The sequence below is a fragment of the Mchenga conophoros genome, linkage group LG23 (genome assembly GCF_057382185.1).
Source record: "Mchenga conophoros isolate Kocher_MC1m ecotype Shallow Benthic linkage group LG23, M_conophoros_male_GT1.1, whole genome shotgun sequence".
NCBI classification, from domain to species: domain Eukaryota; kingdom Metazoa; phylum Chordata; class Actinopteri; order Cichliformes; family Cichlidae; genus Mchenga; species Mchenga conophoros.
The window spans coordinates 41309552-41328531 of NC_140547.1; the positions used below are offsets into that span (position 1 = coordinate 41309552).

The window sequence follows — 18980 nt, forward strand, 5'->3', positions numbered from 1 at the left end:
TTGAAGCACAAAAGCGCCTCAATGATCATTTCCTAGATGCTAATCAAGGAATATTTAAGTTATGTTTCTTTTTGACAGTAACTACTATAAAACCTAGAGCAGCACCTCACTGTCAATAACAGATTAAATGCACAAATCACAGTACTATTGCAGAGTATAACATGGAGACAAGTAAGTTAGAGAAAAAACAACAACAAGATGTGACATGTTGAATTTAATATAATTATAAAAAGCAGAAGCACAGTTTTGGTTTATAGTTTACAGAATTTTACAGGGAAAAAAAAAAAAACACTGCGTCATATTCATATAAATGCACCGATCTGACAGACTTGCACAGGTACAAAGCTTTTGGCTGTCATATTTTCCTTTTTTTAAAAACGGCATCTTGAAATATAAAAATGTGCTCGACAGTCCTGCTACTTTAACCACAAATCATTTCCTGAAACTTGGAAAGTGTCCCTGTTGCTGAAAATCACACACCTTCATCATATTTGGAGGAAGTGGCTTGCAGCTCTGGTCGGTAAGATGTTTCCCTGGAGGAGAGAGAAGGACATTTGAGAGATTGATGACTCACAAGAGTCTAATCACATCAGTGCAACCAGTGGCTACTTGTATTAGTTTATTAATTAGAGATGAACCAATCTGATATTATGTATCGGTCTGATACTGACGTAAATGACTGGATCGGATATCGGAGAAAAATAAAAAATGTAATCCGATCCATTAAATATCAAAAAAGCACCTGACAAAACTTGCAACATGGCATAACTCGGCTCATAACCATAGCACGTCAGAGCAGTATGCGTCACGTGATAGAGCTGCTGTGGCGTGCCAGACCTGTCGGCGGTCTGGTTGAGCAGTTGGAGCCTCGCTACAAACTGGCATTTCATCTTCGAGAAAGTGATCCCAGAGAGAAGTAAAGCAAATGTGTAAGTTCATCTCTGAATGTTTGTAAAGCATTCCCACGTTAAGCTTAACAATCAATATATGGAGGGACTGCCTCTTCTCTCTCCCTCCCTCTCCTGCTGCTACTTCAATTCCGTCTCTCTTGTTTGTTTTTGGCCCACTTTGCACCAGAAAGAGGAAACCAGCAGCTGAACAACAGCAGCACGTTTAAGCTTGATAAGCTGTTGTTTGAATTTATTTAACCCTCACGTCATCCTTTAAAAAATTATTACTTTCTACACCAGGAGCTGACGGCTGGTAACTGTGCAGGGGTAGATCTTGCAAAGTTTAGCCAGGGGGGCCGATAGGACATTAACAGGGAAAAAAAAAAAAAAGGGGGGGGGGGGGGGGTGTCACGGCGAGTGAGATGAGCCGTGTGGAAAATAAAGGAGGATCCAAACGCAGGCACTTGTATGGGTGTGAGGGTGGTTTATTAAACACAAAAAGGAAATGGACAAACGGCGAACGGAGCAATGACTAAACTAAACTGGGAACAAACTAACTATAGAACACGAACCTGGACATGAATGAGAGCGGGCAGAAACAGATGATGGTAGACTGCAGGGAAACACACAGATGAAGCAGGGTGGAAACACAGACGGACCAGCAACTACAATGACGGCAGACATGACTTAAATACACAGAGAATCACAGGGGAATTACACACAGGTGGTGGACACAGCTGGGAATAATCAACAAGACGAGACAAAGGTAAAACTGAACACACTCACCGAAACAAAAAAAACAAGGAGCACAAGAGACCAGAATAAACCAAAAACAGGCCAACACAAAACAAGACCATTCACGAGTCCACAGTAAAGTCCGGGGGCCGACAACACAAGAGCCGAAACAGTTCAGGGGGCCGACCCTGCACACAGCAACGGCGGCGACAGGCAAACAGTTCAGGAGGCCGACCGTGCACACGGCAACGGCGGCGACGGGCAAACAGTTCAGGAGGCCGACCGTGCACACGGCAACGGCGGCGACGGGCAAACAGTTCCGGAGGCCGACCGTGCACACGGCAACGGTGGCGACCGGCAAACAGTTCCGGAGGCCGACCGTGCGTGCAGCAACGGCGGCGAGGAAGCAGGTCCGGGGGCCGACCGTGCGGACGGCAACGGCGGCGCGAATGCAGTTCTGGAGGCCGACCGTGCACACGGCAACGGCGGGCAAACAGTTCCGGAGGCCGACCACGTGGAAGGCAGTGGCGGCCACCGAGCAGGTCCGGAGGACGGCCGCGATGCCAGCGGCGGCGACAAACACCTTCCGGAGGCAGTCCCCGAAGGCCATGACGCCATCTTAGAGGCCCGGAAAACGGCCGGCAGAGGCAAGGCGGAATGGGTCGAGCTGGCACCGACGGCGGCGTGGCAACCACAGGACCAGACGAGGCAGGACCAGACGAGGCAGGACCAGACGAGGCAGGACCAGACGAGGCAGGACCAGACGAGGACGAAGCAGTGGCTGGACCAGACGAGGACGAAGACACGGAGGCTGGACCAGACGAGGACGAAGACACGGAGGCTGGACCAGGCGATGCTGAAGACACGGAGGCTGGACCAGGCGAAGATGATGAAGACACGGAGGCTGGACCAGGCGAAGATGATGAAGACGGCAACGGGACGGCTGCGGAACCTGACGGCAGCGGGACGGCTGCGGAACCTGACGGCGGTGATGCTGCAGGAGGTGATGTGGAGATGTGCTGGCTGGGTCCTCCAGGACCACCAGCAGATGTGAGGATGTGCTGGGTGGGCTCCACGGGCCCTCCAGCAGACGTGGCTTGAGGCTGGACGGGCTCCTCGGGCCCTCCAGCAGACGAGGCTTGAGGCTGGACGGGCTCCTCAGGCCCTCCAGCAGACGAGGCTTGAGGCTGGACGGGCTCCTCGGGCCCTCCAGCAGACGAGGCTTGAGGCTGGCTGGGTTCTCCTAAACCCCCAGCAGACGACGCTTGAGGCTGGCTGGGTTCTCCTAAACCCCCAGCAGACGACGCTTGAGGCTGGCTGGGTTCTCCTAAACCCCCAGCAGACGACGCTTGAGGCTGGCTGGGTTCTCCTAAACCCCCAGCAGACGACACTTGAGGCTGGCTGGGTTCTCCTAAACCCCCAGCAGACGACACTTGAGGCTGGCCGGGCTCCTCAGGCCCTCCAGCCGACGAGGCAGGACGCTGGCTGGGTTCACCTGAACCCCCAGCTAACATGACTTGAGACTGGACGGGCTCCTCAGGCCCTCCAGTGAAAGCAGTCTCTGAAGCAGCAGGTACGGAGACCTCTGCCAGTGTGGACACTGGCTGGGACTGAGCAGTACCGTGGCTAGACTCAGGCAGCAACAGTGGGATACAGTCCTCAGAGGGCTGGAAGTGTTCCCCAATACACTCAGCAGAGGACTGAGGCGGACGGGTGAACTCACTTGAGCTCTCAGGGGGTGCTGAGAGCCGAGACTGTTCAGGTGAGTTCTCCGGTGAGGCTGCTGGTGCTGGTGTCTTGACCTCTAGGGGTCCAGAGTTGGCTGGTGACTGACACCCAGCCTCTGGGGAGGCCCTGGAGGGAGCAACTGTCTCTGAGATGGCCAGCTTAAATGAACCAGCAAAAGTTTGTGTGGAGTGTGTTCCCTGCTTGTAATGAGGCTGTGAGGATAAAGGCTGGGTAAATGAGTGGGCAGGCTGCTGAACTGGTGGTAACTGAGCTACAGGTAGCGAAGTAGTAACAGGTGGTGGAGTGGCTGGCTGAACTGATAGCGGCGTTACAGGCCTGGCATTTGACTGGGATGGAATTGAGGAAGGGACAATGGAACGGACACGGTCATAAACATGGAACGCGGGTTCAGAACAGGCAGTCTTAGATGCTATGGGCATGGATGAAAAATCATTGTTATCCTCAGTCGAAACACGAAAAAATGCCCCAGAAACAACAGTCACAGAAGCAACAGAGTCAACAAAAGTGTCCCTTTCACTCACCACAGCTGGCCGATTTGACATCCTGAAGTCCGGCTGCAGGGCGCCGCGCCGGTGACGCGAACGTCGCTTCCTCCCTGCCGACTGCTCCGGCGGGCCGGGCAAAACCTCCGGCGGGCCGGGCAAAACCTTCACCGGCGGGCTGGGTTGGGAAGCGGTAGCGGCAGCGCCTGGAGGGTGGAGGTGAAGTTCGTGGAGAATGAAGTTTTGTACCAGAGGGTGCAGTGAGTCCAATAGCCAGGGATAATCCGTGATAAGCTGTTGCAGCCTGACTTCCAGAACGTAGAGAAACGCTTCTCCCTCATGCTTGAGCCACAGGTTGATTAGTTTTGACACAGAGTCCGTTATGAGCTTTCGAAGCTCTGTGGGTGGGGTGAATGCCGCTGGATCCATATCTGGCTGGTCCGTACTGTCACGGCGAGTGAGATGAGCCGTGTGGAAAATAAAGGAGGATCCAAACGCAGGCACTTGTATGGGTGTGAGGGTGGTTTATTAAACACAAAAAGGAAATGGACAAACGGCGAACGGAGCAATGACTAAACTAAACTGGGAACAAACTAACTATAGAACACGAACCTGGACATGAATGAGAGCGGGCGGAAACAGATGATGGTAGACTGCAGGGAAACACACAGATGAAGCAGGGTGGAAACACAGACGGACCAGCAACTACAATGACGGCAGACATGACTTAAATACACAGAGAATCACAGGGGAATTACACACAGGTGGTGGACACAGCTGGGAATAATCAACAAGACGAGACAAAGGTAAAACTGAACACACTCACATGAGACGCAGACCATCACAATAAAACAGGAACAAGCAACCATCACACTAAGACACAAACTCGACATAGAGAGACAGACAGAAAATGGCACATGGAGCTAGACAAATACTAAGCAGACACAACTGAAGAACAAATCCTAAACACCACAGAAACATGAAACTCAAATAATAAACATCATCATAATCAACACTACAAGAGAACAAGAAAACAATCCCTGATGCAAACTAAAACCAAAACATAATAAAACTCAAACTACTGGGTCCGACGGACCCAGAACCGTGACAGGGGGGGCACAGAGACATACTTTTCTTTTATTTAAAATGTCTCGCTTTTAATAAATAATCTGATGTAAAATGTATAGAAGTCCATTACTGTATATAGTAACTATTAAGTCTAATAAACCCTAGTAAGCTGTAGTACTTTTTCCTTTGGGAACCATCTGTGCAGTCTGCAGTTCTGTTGAAGAAAGATGTTGAATCTATTTAATTATTCTTGAAAAAATAATTGATTTCTGTGCATTTTATTTCACACTGCATCAAATCAAAGTTGATTACGTCGATTAAGCATCATGAAGTGGAGGGTGATTCCCTGTTTTCTTTTTGGGGGGGGGGGGGGGTTGCTGGGAGTTTTAGAACCCTATTAGTTAGGTTGCTTACTCTTTAAAATACCAGAATAGGGAGGATGGAGTAGTTTTAAGTTTATTAGATTGATCAGTATTGTTGAACTATGAAATATTTTGGGTGCAGTGTATTTTTTGCATACAGGTATAACAGAATAACTTTAGTGTTTCTTTGTTTTTTTTAACTTGAGTATTAACTTATACAAAAAGCAGCAAGATATTAAAAAAACAGTTTTATTGATTAAAAAACACACTATATCGGATTCATATCGGTATCTGCAGATATCCAAATTTATGATATCGGTATCAGACATAAAAAAGTAGTATCGTGCCATCTCTAGTTTGTATACTTTCTGCCCAGTTTGACCCATTTAGCAGAAGTCTGCCTGTTTAAGGCTCTGATATCTATTCTGTATGACTTAAAGCAGTTATGACATGGTCTGATTTTCTCACCCAATAAAGGAATATTTTATATATGAGTCTACTCTTCATTCTATCAGACACAGTTATCACAGCTCGTACATTTTGTTTTTACATATATGTAAGCACTGAGTCAAATTTAGTAATGCCAACATATTAAAAGAACAATATTTGTCTCTTATATATATAATACATCTATATATATACACTGTCAAAGATACTTGTCTTTGAGTGAAGATTTCAGGTGATAGGAAATATAAATAACTGCAACTTGAATCTTTGACCCCGAGTTCAAGTTTAATGCTGTAATAACTAATAATGATTAATATAATAACTATAATATTGGCCATATTATATTTACATTACCAAAGTGAGTTGACTTTAGTCCAGAGGTAGGCAACTCCAGGCCTCGGGTTGGCATCTAGACAAATGCGATTGCATTTGTCCCTAACCATCGGGAACCCTATTTTTTATGGAGTGGAAAAAAGTTAGCATTTATCCTCCAGCTTCACTGTGGTTATGTTATGCTAACATAGTTGTGTCACTAGCGATCAGGTAGCACATCATTATATACCAGCTAGCCCAACTTCAGTACCAAGAGTCACTGTTGTTGTTTTTTTCTGTCTTCGTTTATGTTGGAAGTGATAGCAGAGCTGTACGTTAGAATTTTTTCAGAAATCTCTCAGTCAGAACAGGCTTATGTTTAGATGGAAACTAGCGAGCTAACTTCCTGCTAACTTCTAACTCCATTAAATTTAATAAATTATGTTTATGCAAAATTAATTAATTAAAATTAATTATGCAAAAGCCAACGAGTTCTTACCGAATGAGAAGCCTGGAGATGAGCAGAGATCAAGTCAAGTGCAGTTCAGACACGCTGTTATTAAATTCTACCTGAGCAGGTTACAGTTCATCTCAGTTATGGAAGAACAAATAACATTTGGCTCTGGGAGCTTCAGTTTTTATACATTGCTGTAGCACCGCCTTAAGCAATCATTTACATCAATACCTACATCACTAGCCCACCAGTTCTAAGAAACGTCTCTGTTTGTGGTTCAAAACCTAATGTGACACCAATGACCACAACAGCATGCAGCTGCAGGTTGTCATTCACACCTGGCTTAATGGTAAAGAGGCATATTTGCAGGCAGCTGTTTGAAATTATTTTTATATAAATAAAAAAAAGGTGTCTAAAAAATAGGTAAACAATCAGAATAATTACATTTTTTTAAAATACCGAGAACGCATTTGGCTTAGTTTTTGTTAACTTGGGTGTAATATGTCATGTGTTGTTGTTCAGCTGAAGTCTTCTTCCACACAACATGATGAGTGCCGCCTGCTGCAATCAGAGACAATGTAAAATGCAGCACTGTTAAAACAATAAGATTAACACTGCATTAAAACAAACATTTAGCACATAGAGAGGATTAAACAGATTAAATTGAGTTAATTATTTATAAGGCAGTTGCTACACATTAAAGCTCTGAAACATCAGATTGGACACATTCAAATGTTAAAGCTTACTCTCTCACAGACTAACAGAAGAGATGTGGAATCACTTTAGTTTGTCTCCAGATACAGTCTGTGCCTCATTCAGTGGAATGGTGCAAAGTTTAAGAGTAAAGACAAAATATAAAAAGAGAATTCAGATATGGCTCCAGTCTGGGACAGATTGGGTCTAAAGCACAAGTTACCATGGCAATATACCCCAGTAAAAAGCAAATCACCTTTGTAGGACATAAGACCCAGAGCTAACCCTAAAGTTACCTGGTTAAGACAAAATTGTGCTTCATTTTCGTGACTATTTACATTGTAGATTCTCACTGAAGGTATCAGAACTATGAATGACACATATATGGAATGATGTAGCAAACCAAAATGTTAAAAATAACTCAAAACATGTTATATGTTAGATTCTTCAAAACAGCCACACTTTGTTGTGATTATTGCTTTGCACACTCTTGATCTTCATGAGGTCATCACCTGAAATGGTTTTCCAAGAGTCTTGATGGAGTTTCCAGAGGTGCTGAGCACTTGTTGACTCTATTGCTTTCACTCTGCGGTCCATCTCATCCCAAACCATCTCAATATGGTTTAGGTCAGGTGACTGTGGAGGCCGGGCCATCTGCCACAGCACTCCATCACTCTCCTTCTTGGTCAGATAGCTCCTACACAGCCTGGCGGTGTCTTTGGGGTCATTGTCCTGTTGGGGGGAAAAAAGACGGTGGTCCAACTAAATGCAAACTTGTTAGGATGGCATGTTGCTGCAGGATGCTGTGGTAGCCATGCTGGTTCGGTGTGCCTTCAGTTTTGAATAAATCCACAACAGTGTCACCAGCAAAGCACCCCCACACCATCACACCTCCTCCATGCTTCATGGTGGGAACCATGCATGTAGAGACCATCAGTTCACCTTCTCTGTATCAGTCAAAGACATGGCAGGTGGAATCAAAGATCTCAAATTTGGACCCATCAGACCAAAGCATGAATGTCTACCGGTCTAATGTCCATTCCTTGTGTTTCTTGGCCCAAACAAATCTCTTCTGCTTGTTGATCTTCCTTAGTAGTGTTTTCTTAGCTATTTGGCCATAAAGGCCTGATTCACACAGTCTCCTCTGAACAGTTGATGTAGAGATGTGTCTGCTACTGTTTATTGGTCAGATGAACACACTGCTTCTGAGTCCTCTATCTTAATGTTTATTCCCTGTTCACTTTTCTTAGGTGGAGAATGTTTGTCCTACCAGCTTCTTGGTTTTCCCAGTGCTAATCTGGAGGCGGAGCTGCTGGCACCAGTCATCAAAGTCTTCAGTCAGTCTTCTGTACTTCCTGTCGTCCCCATTTACCAGTAATTACTGAATCATCAGAGAACTTTTGCAGGAATCATTTATCAAAAGTGTAGGAGAAGTCTATTGTTTATATTGTGAATAGAAATGGAGTCAGGACTGTTCCCTGTGTGACGTACCTATACTGCAAAATTCCCATTCAGACACATAATTATGGGCACTTGTGTACTGAGGGTGGTTGGTAAGACTCACCAGGATCCATGTGGTGATGGTCCACACCTGTGTAATCCAGCTGGTCCTTAGGGATTGTGGGTATAATGGTGTTGAAAGCATTGGAGAGATCAAAGGACATGATTGTCATAGAGCCCCAAGCACTTTCCAGGCGAGCGAGGGATTGATGTCAGAGGTGGATGACAGCATCATCTACCCTAATGTTGGTGTAGTAGGTGAACTGAAAGGGGTTCAGCAATGAGCTCACCTGGGGCCGAAGATGAGCAAGAACCAGCTCTCCGGGGTGATGTCAGAGCGACCAGCCTGAGGCGATGAGTTCATTTACATCTGCCTAATTGATCATTTATCCTCAGCACACTTTTCAGTTCCCTTGCCTGAAACTGGACAACATGTCAAGTCTGAATTCAAACACAGGTTGGGGAAACCTGCACTGAGCTGACTGACAACAATTTCCTGTATGACATTTGATCAGGTCTTTTAAAACTTCCTGTTAACCAGGAAGCTGCTGCTGCACTGTTAAGAACAAACAACAAACAAACATAAAGTCATGTGGAAAAGATTGTTTTCATACGCATCTATAGCATACTCTGAAAAACTAAGAACACTCTATGATTCAGTCATTTATAGAGCCACCTTTTAGCAGCAATAGCGTCACCAAATTGTTTCTGTATGACTATCAGTGTTTCACAAGGACGTTTGGCTCACTCTTCTTTACATTGTTTCTTCAGATCATTGAGGTTTGTGGTATTTATTTCAGTACAGCTCTCGCAAGTTCCCTGCACTGAATTTTAGGTTAAGGTGTGGACTGTGACTGGGCCTTGAATGCAGGAAGAAATAAGGATGCAAGAAAAAAACAAAAAAAACAACAAAACTTTAAAATAAAACATGACTCCCTTTTCCTATTGGGAAAAAAAAAATATCAGTGTATGGCATTTGGTACACAAAGATTGCATTATCACGTATCTAGTTAGTGTGATAACATCTAGAGTTATTGCATTCATAGAAGTTTCTTCTGCTCTCAGAATAGATTCAGTTGTTCACAGTTTTGGCACATGGTGCATTACCAGGTTGCAAGGTGCTGAGTTGTGGTCATGAAAAGAACAATGTGGTTAGCAAAAATTCTGTGATGCATTGTCATCTGACGGTTGACAAACCCTCAGTCTAACCACAGTGTGACAGCATGGCTTTGCTGAAAGTCACGTATTGAATATTTTCTCATGCAGTGTTTTCTGCTCTTTCTTTAATGTTCATTTACTTGACCAAGCCTCTGATGTGTAAATCAGATCCAACTGAATGTTATCAGAACATATTATATAATGAAATTTGTTTTCTTTTACTAATAAGTTGAGGATTTGGCGTAACATTGAATATAGAAGTTTTCTATCTCTGAAGGTCAGTTGCAATTATGGATTGTAAACTCACTTTAGTAGTCCTCCTCCTTCATTATTCCATCCATTTTGTGCAATTGATCAGTACCACTGGTAGCAAATCGGCCCCAGAGCATGATCCTTCCACCACCAGGCTTAACATCTGGTGCAGTGTTCTCAGATTTCAAAGGATCACCTTTGATACACCAAACATACTGTTGTCATTGTGGCCATATAGCTCAGTCATAGTCTAGTCTTCCCATAAAGCTTTCTTTCCAGAAGCAAATGGCTTTTTTGTGGTTGGGATCCTCTCAGTTCACAGTAATGACAAATCCCCTCTGATCTAAAGCTGGTCAAAGTGGTTAGCAAAAATTGGGCCAGATTGTGGGATTTTTGGCCCAATTTAAGATGAATTTTCAGTCGTGCACCTTAGTCGTGTGTCATATATCGTGTAGTACACATGGGGTAACGAGAAGCAATTAACACCTCACGACCAGCTCCCGATCAGCAATCATATGGTTGCGACCAGAATTTCAAACCTGTTAGAAATTCTGGTCGCCCCTCATGAGGGTATCGCACCGTTGAAGCGGTGCCACGAGCTGATTTAACACAACCTGTCACACTGCACACGGACAAACACAGAAAAGGAAATGAAAAAGACGTAGCATGGCAGTGCAGTGTGTGATCTGGACACAAGCGATGGAGGCCCAACTCGTCCAAGCCTCTTCAATGTGGCCTCACAAAATTATCACGACTGCAACAACCGTGAAAAGAGGTGGATGGACATTGCTGCTCAATTGCAGCTGTCTGGTCAATGTTTTTCATTAGCAAGTTTGCAAAGTTGATGGTGGTGTGTGTGTGTGTGTGTGTGTGTGTGTGTGTGTGTGTGTGTGTGTGTGTGTGTTAAAGATAGAGAGGGAGAGACAGATTTTGTGTTATAAGCTTCACGTTATACACGCACAGTGTGAGCATTCAGGTCGCATCAGAGCATCAGGCCGCATATTGTGAGACCATGCATCGTGACCTACGACCTTCTAACCCAGGGGTGGGCAATCTCAGTCCACGAGGGCCGGTGTCCTGCAGGTTTTAGATCTCACCTTGGGTCAACACACCTGAATCACATGATTAGTTCACTACCAGGCCTCTGGAAAACTTCAGGACATGTTGAGGAGCTAATTTAGTCATTTAAATCAGCTGTGCTGGTTTGAGGACACATTTAAAACCTGCAAGGACACTGGCCCTCGAGGCCTGGAGTTGCCCACCCCTGTTCTAACCCCTTCGATTCAATCATACAGGGTTGAGCAGGAGCTGAATAACGTGACTGAAAAAAATCGCACAGTGTATGCACAGCTTAAGAGGGACACTTCGGGTCTTCTTGCAGACCTTGGCAAAGTGGTAGCACATCCAAATAACTTGTTTTCTCTAGTCAACTGTATCCCTCTATTTTAGTTGAGATTGCTCATGTCACACATTTAAGAGTTTAGACTGTTTACTGCGAGTTTTCCTACAATTGACACAAACACAAATATCATCTGGCTTTTAGTATCGCAATATATCGTATCGTCTCCCCTGTATTGTGATACATATTGTATCGCCAGATTCTTGTCAAACACACCACTAGCATTTACACTGCAGTCTGCCTTTGGTGGCTTTTTTGAGCAACTGTGACATTCATCAGTATAACTGACAAACAAAACAACAACTGCACTACACACTAACTGCACACTAACTATAGACTCCAAACACGCTAAATGTCACAAAACTCTTAAATGCAACATGTGGAACACACAAATCTAACTGGTTAACATTTTAGCTGGAACACTGGAGCTGTGAGCTCGGTGCACTCTGTCAGCTGACTGTTAGCTGAGCTAGCAACATCTCCAAAAACATCAGAGCACTTTTGCAAACATGTTCTATTTTGACCAGCTGACCAGATGGGAACTTTACGCCACTACATTCACAAAAAAAATGGGTAGTACACATTTCCTGTAAAATTAAAGTAACATAATTACAAGGAACATTTTTATTAACTCATTCACTGCCAGCCATTGGCAGTGAATGAGTTAAACCCATTGACTCATTCACTGCTATTGACGTCTATAGACGTCAATGGCAGTGAATGAGTTAATCAACTTCATGTAATATTTATTATGTTTGGTGCATTAATTAACAGTTCATGACCTTTTGCTATTAAGTATTAAACCAAACATGTGTAAAACTGTACACAGACAGAGACTCATATCTTTACATATTTGGCTGTGCAGACAAACAGCTTATAAATTTTTTTTTTTGTAGTCATGTTTGTGTAGCGCTTCATGTTGATGTATATATGCCATATATGGGCTCAAAGACGCAAAGTTGACAGGAAATGTGGTTGCTAAGCTGCTGCTATGTGCGCTGAATCTATTTATGGCTAAGGCAGTTGTGTAGTATAAAAAGGGCTGACATGGAAATCACTGATCTTTTTTACTCTTGTCCCTTGGCTTTCTTTCATGGTCCTTTTTGAGTGATCCTCAGCTTGACACAGGTCAGTCTTTAGACTTGTTATATTTTAACTTTGATTTTATGTCTCTTTACTTTTGCATAACCTTTTACTTGTAATAAAACTTCAGGTCACGATTAACTTTTTCATCCGAGTATTAAAAACAATTTTTATATTTAAAAAGATGTTAGTTTGTCCAATTGCTCATGAGTGCAGATGTGGTAAAACACATATTTTTATCATTTAAGTACAAGTACATGTACTTGGGTTAAAATTAGTCTAGTAAACTTTGAGATTCAACTTCTTTACTCAAAAGTGAGGAAAATAAAATCTCTAAAATGTACTTGAGTGCATTGTAAAGCCTATTTCTACAATCTATTTTGGTGCAAAGCTAAACAAACCTCATTACTAATATAATAAAAAATATAAAGAAATTAAAACTTTATTTAAACTTAAATTATAATTATAATGAATATAATATGTTATCTTGTAATCTTTTGTAACACAAGTAGAGAAAAACAAAGTTTTAAAAAAGTTCTATTTGCTGTTGTCAACATCGTAAACAGGCCAACTGACCTCAACACCTAAATATTTGAAGTTTCTATTGTGAGCTCCAATAGATGTGGCAGACATGGCAGAAACACACCAGGCAGAATAATACAGTGGAAGTAAAACCTGGAGCTAGGAAATTAGAGTGCCAGTCAACTGGTTCAGGTGCAGCAGGTGGGAGGATCCTCCTAATTGCTCACAAGTATTTGGCTGCTTCACTTCGTTTGTTCCAAAAAAACATGTCAGCTTTTAGATGCATGTTGACTGTTTACTTTCCTAACATTACTATTTTTCATATTTTACTTGCATGTATCATATACAGTCAACTTTACATAATTTCTGTTTAAACAAATATCTTCATTCAAACTGATCTTACATGCAGCTGCTGTTCATTCAACCATTTAGTTTATTAACTTATAGCAATTAATCTGACATTTCAGAGAATTTCCTTCCCTGAAGATCTTCATTGATCCCTGCGTCAGAGAGCCGACTCCCACCAAACACTGCACTGCACGACAAATCACTCTGCTAACTGAAGAAAGAGGTAAAAGTAATACATCTTTACCAGTTGTTGTTTTGGTTCATCCATCTGGGATCATCCAGTTTGTTGTATTAAATGTGTATTTTAAATGTGTTTTAATGTGTAAGCATGTTCAAATGGTAAAACGTTTCAGAAATAAACAAACAAACTGACTACTTTACTTACTCTTATCAGTGTTCTTTTTTTGTCTTCAAAATAGAAATATGAAGCTCTCCATTTTCTTGCTGGTGGTGCTCTCTGTCACTGTGCTCTGTGTGGATTACGAACATGTTAAGAAGGTCAAAAATCAGCGTATCATCGAACCAGACACAAAAATGTCGTCTGTTTCTTCTAGCAGATCAGCACAAGAAAGTGATGACGAACGTGTTGACAACTTCATAAACCAGCATATCATCGAAACAGAAGAGTCATGTGATAAACTAATAGAAGACCGGAAGATCAAAGATTTTAATGGTAAAGATAAAAAAAAGAAACACCTTCATCTTTAGCACTTTTGAAGAGGTTAAAGATATTTGTAAAGAAGAACAACGTGTTTATAAAAATGACAATCTTTATAGAAGCTCTGAAGAGATGGAGCTTTTGCACTGCAAACTGCAAAATGACAAAAGAAAATACGAAGGCGTAAAGATAAAGAAGCATATTGAAATTGCATGTGTGGAAATCGGCCATGTTCTTCAACTTGTACACTTCGAATGCTGCTGTTGATTTGAGAGCTGCTCTGTACTCACTGTGATCTTTCTATCATTGTTTCATGATGTTGCTTTGGATTTCTTCAGATTTGGAATTCTTAAGACTTTGTAAAGTTTGCATAAACAATAATGGGAATATTATTATTAAGGAAATATGGAAGAATTGTTTGTAAGTGAATGTGGAATAATACCACAATCACAAGAGTTATTGAAAGAACTTTTGACTTTCTTGTCTCACTTGCATAAGTAAACATTACATTCTGACATTTTTTCTAACTGGCTGTTCAGCCTGTTCTCTCAGATCACAGACATTGCTTGTCTTTCAGCATTCAATAAATAATCTACAAAAAAAACCAAGTTGCTGCTCCAGAGAATTTTTTTATACTTAAAGCAAAGCTCTTGTAAAACCACAAACACTCACTGGTTTTAAAATCATTGATGAAGAGAGGAGCTACAGATTTTGTCTTAGTGCTGAGGTCTGAGTTAGTGCTGGAGTTCATCTGGACTGCATTGGATTTCTATCTGCTCCATGTGTGGGAATAAGCAGAGACAACTAACAAAGAACTTTCAGCAGTAGGGCTGGGCGATATATCGAGCTTTTAAATATATCGATATATTTTTATACGAGATATGAGATGTGACAATATCGTTTACATCAATATTGTCTATGTTACATTATAATTATACTTGTGGAGCCCCAATTTTGTCTCTCTTTCGTCCACTTTTGTCTCTACGCAACGTTACTCGCAAGGTTACTCATAGAGAACCCCAGTGTCTGGGGTTCTTTGTGAACCCCATTCTGTGAAATGGAGAAAGCAAGAAGAATGAGTTAAGTAAAGTTTGACTTATCTGACTCTTTTGTTTCGCATAATGCGCCTTATAATCCGGTCTTATGGTCTGGAATATGGTCCTCATATTCTTAAGAACAGATGATCTGTTTAACTGTACCTTACTTTCAGTAAGTCACTCGGTGTTGCATGTAAATTAAATTCAGACTGCTGACTCAGCATCCACGTGCCCTAATCAGGTAACAGTTCAAATGGCTGTTTTGTTGAGTCCCACATATTGGGCACATTTATATTTGTGTCATATTCTTAATCTGTCGCAGCAGTCACAATGCTGCTTATAAATTATATTCAGACTGATGAGTCTTAACTGATGTTCCCAAAAGAAGTAAAGCTCCAAATGTTCATGCTGTTGTTTCTTCAGTTATTACTTATATATTTTGAAATGCAGGCATCTGATCTGTTTCTGTTATGTAGCCTAATGTAATGCAGTCATTGCTCTCACTGCTACTGCTGCAGAGATCAGGGTCAAAAACTGTGTGGGCTCCACCCATGCACACACCAGAATGATTGAACCCTTCCTGTATAAACGCAGTCCCTCGAGACATGACTGCCCCTCAGCATCTCTGTGTATTACACCAAAGCAAGTTTGAGAACAAAAAGAATAAATGGCTCCGTATTTGGTGCTTGTTTATGTGTTTCTATGCAAAAGCACCCTGTGATGTTAATGATAGGGGTGCAACAATACTCGTATTGATATTGAACCGTTCGATACAGTGCTTTTGGTTCGGTACGCATATGTATCGAACAATTCAACATTTTTAATTTATTTTATCAACTTTTCTTCTGACGATGCTGTCTGTGTTGAGCACTCAGTGGATCTGTGTTCGACTACTCCGCCTAGGCTGCACTGTCGAGTGTAGATCCACTGAGCGCAGCGCAAGCTAGCAAGACAGAAGCTCAGCTCGTTGCAACATGGCAACTGCCTCACGCTACCCGAAATTGAACCTCCCCCACCGTCATTGAGATCTGGCATTTGGAACTATCTCGGTTTTCATGTGAAGCATGACCCAGATGGTAAGCGCATCATGGACAAAAGTAAAACAGTATGTCGGATGTGCCACGCAATGCTCAATTGGTGGGAACTAGTGCGTTAGCGCAGTTAGCGTGTTAACATTTTGACGCCGTCCAGCCCCACGCACGGGTCGATCCACGGTAACTCGTTAACGGAGATTTGCAGCGTTATGGCGTTAATGTCATTTTAACAAGGTTAACGCTGACAGCAATAGTGGGAACACAACGAATATGACTGCACATTTACGCCGACATCATCCTAGTGCAAAGACAAGTGGAAGCAGACAAAAACAACAAGCACGCATGCTACAAACTTTACCTGAGTCATTTAGACAGCCGTTAGCACAGGATTCTCCTTATGGGGACCTGATATGTTTAATATGCTGCTGAGAATATAGCCCAGAAGAAGCGTATAGTATAGCTTTTATTTTGGAAAGAGCCATTTCTCTGTAATAAACTCTCTTTTTGCATTGAAAAAATATCGAACTGTGACACCAAAGTATCGAACCGAACCGTGAATTTTGTGTATCATTGCATCCCTAGTTAATGATGACCATGTCTCTCAATTTGAAATGACTCCAACAAAGTTACATTTTTGTTTTTAATATGCTTTTAATTCTATTAACAGACTCAGTTCTATTAACAGCTCTCTGATATACATTAGCATTATAATATTAGGGAGAAAACTGGCCATCCCTGTTCAGTCATTAATAATAAATAACCTCTTAGTTCACTTGCCTCAGTTCTGCTGTGTTCACGAAATCAGCGGAGCGGGAGGTGGCTTACTGGGCTTAAGCCCGGGTTGTTGTTTCAGAAGCCCGGGGTCTTTTGGAGTGTAATTTGTTTCATAGTTAGTTGCCTGACTGACAACTGTATAAAACAAAAACTACACACAATATTCGAAGCACATAGCGCACAGTCCTAAATTCCCCCTAATTTTGCTATGATCCGAGCTCAGGCACTAGCCGACTGAGCAGAGGCGGAGCCAGACATCTTATAGGGCTTTGGAGCGTGATGTCACGTGAGGGGGGCCACGTCCCCTCCCGCTATGACAATAGGCCAAACAAAGCACAGGGAACCTCCAAAAGTTGATTCTGTTCATCTGGACGTAGCAATTTGTGGGAGAAACGTTTCGTCACTCATCCAAGTGACTTCTTCAGTCTCAGCTGACTGCAGGTTTCCTCAATCTTATAAACAGTACATTTGCATAATGACTGAAACCAGCCGACTGATCAACAGCCATGAGTACCATTCACAGAGAGTTGGGGAATGGCTGCAATCACAGTTAAAACCTTCGTAGAAAAATAAGTCCAGTATTACAGAATGAAATCAAATTATTGTGTTTGTTGGTGAGAAAACTTACAAACATACAGTACAGCACTTCAGAGTCACACTGCTAGCGATCGAAGATTTAAGTAAATTTGACAGCTGATCAAGACGCAGAACACAATGCGCTGTAAAAAAAAAAAAAAAAAAGCATGTAAAATTGCAAAAACCAAACTGCGACACAGCGAGGCCGCGTTATAGCAAGGGACCACTGTATTATATATGCAGGACACCTTGAACTAGTTTTTTTTTAAATTCAGCAGCAAGTCAATGCTGTCATGTAAAGTCTGAATTCAAACACAGGTTGGGGAAACCTGCACTGAGCTGACTGAAGATATCAAACATTTCCAGTAAGACATTTGACCAGGTCTTTTAAGACGTCCCATTAACCAAGCAGCATTCTCAAGCTGCTGCTGCACTGTTAAGAGATTCATAACTTAATCCTCATAGCACAGTCAGAAGAAAACAAACAAACATACAGTCATGTGGAAAAGATTGTTTTCATAGAAATCTATTGCATACTCTGAAAAACTAAGAACACTCCAGGATTCAGTCATTTACCTTTTAGCAGCAATAGTGTCACCAAATTGTTTCTGTATGACTATAAACAAGGATGTTTGGCTCACTCTTCTTTACATTGTTTCTTCACATCATTGAAGTTTCTGACATTTATTTATGTGTTTATATGTTGACAGCTGGTATGAGATTGCAACTTTACTACCAAACTTGCATCCATGCAGACTTTCTCTTTGCAACCCTTCCAACCAAGCCACACTTATTCAACCTTTTTCTAATTGTACTGTCATGGACTTTAATATTTAACATGCCAACTGAGGCCTGTAGAGTCTGACATATAATTTTGGATTTTTGGGCTTTTTCTGACCATTGCACAGTTTGACCTTGGCTTGAATTTTCTGGGACATGATTCCTGGGAAGATTATGATAATTGTGTTAACTGTCAAATATTATGCTTTCGTAAAGGTGCTCACACTTGCTGATAAACAGTTAATCAAGTGCAGTTCATTAGCAGCATCTGGCTGCTATTACAAATGAAGAAGATAATTATCTTCTTCATTTGTATTGAAGCATTAAAGTTGCTTTCTGAATTACAGGAGGCTGTCTGGTGTGAAGCAATAAACTGAGAACGTATCACCCTCTAGAGTCTACAGACAAAGCATCCAAATCACGTGATTGATTTAAGATGACATCAAACCCTCACTGAGTCTCGTTTCAGTTTGGGTCAGAAATGCGGACGCCAAACTACATACCAGTTTTGAAAATCACCTTTAGTGCAAGAAGAAACAGTAAAAACTGCATCTTCTAAGGAAAAATGTAAATAAAACACAACTTCAATTTCCTATTGGGGGGGAATGCAGCATGACAGCCAAAATTATATGACAGCATGTGGTATTTACTATGGAAAGGGGTTCTT

General features: G+C 42.2%; 1 protein-coding gene across 1 annotated transcript in view; it reads right to left on the minus strand.

Moving 5' to 3' along the window:
* Positions 1 to 6974: 6974 nt before the first annotated feature.
* Positions 6975 to 18980, minus strand: part of rnasel4 (ribonuclease like 4) — a 68134-nt gene continuing 56128 nt past the window's right edge. The window contains exons 5-6 of the mRNA XM_085264586.1: positions 7705 to 7924; positions 6975 to 7060 (exon numbers count right to left, since the gene is read on the minus strand). Of these exons, the coding sequence (XP_085120712.1) occupies positions 6975 to 7060; positions 7705 to 7924 (306 nt within the window). The remainder of the gene's footprint in view (positions 7061 to 7704; positions 7925 to 18980) is intronic.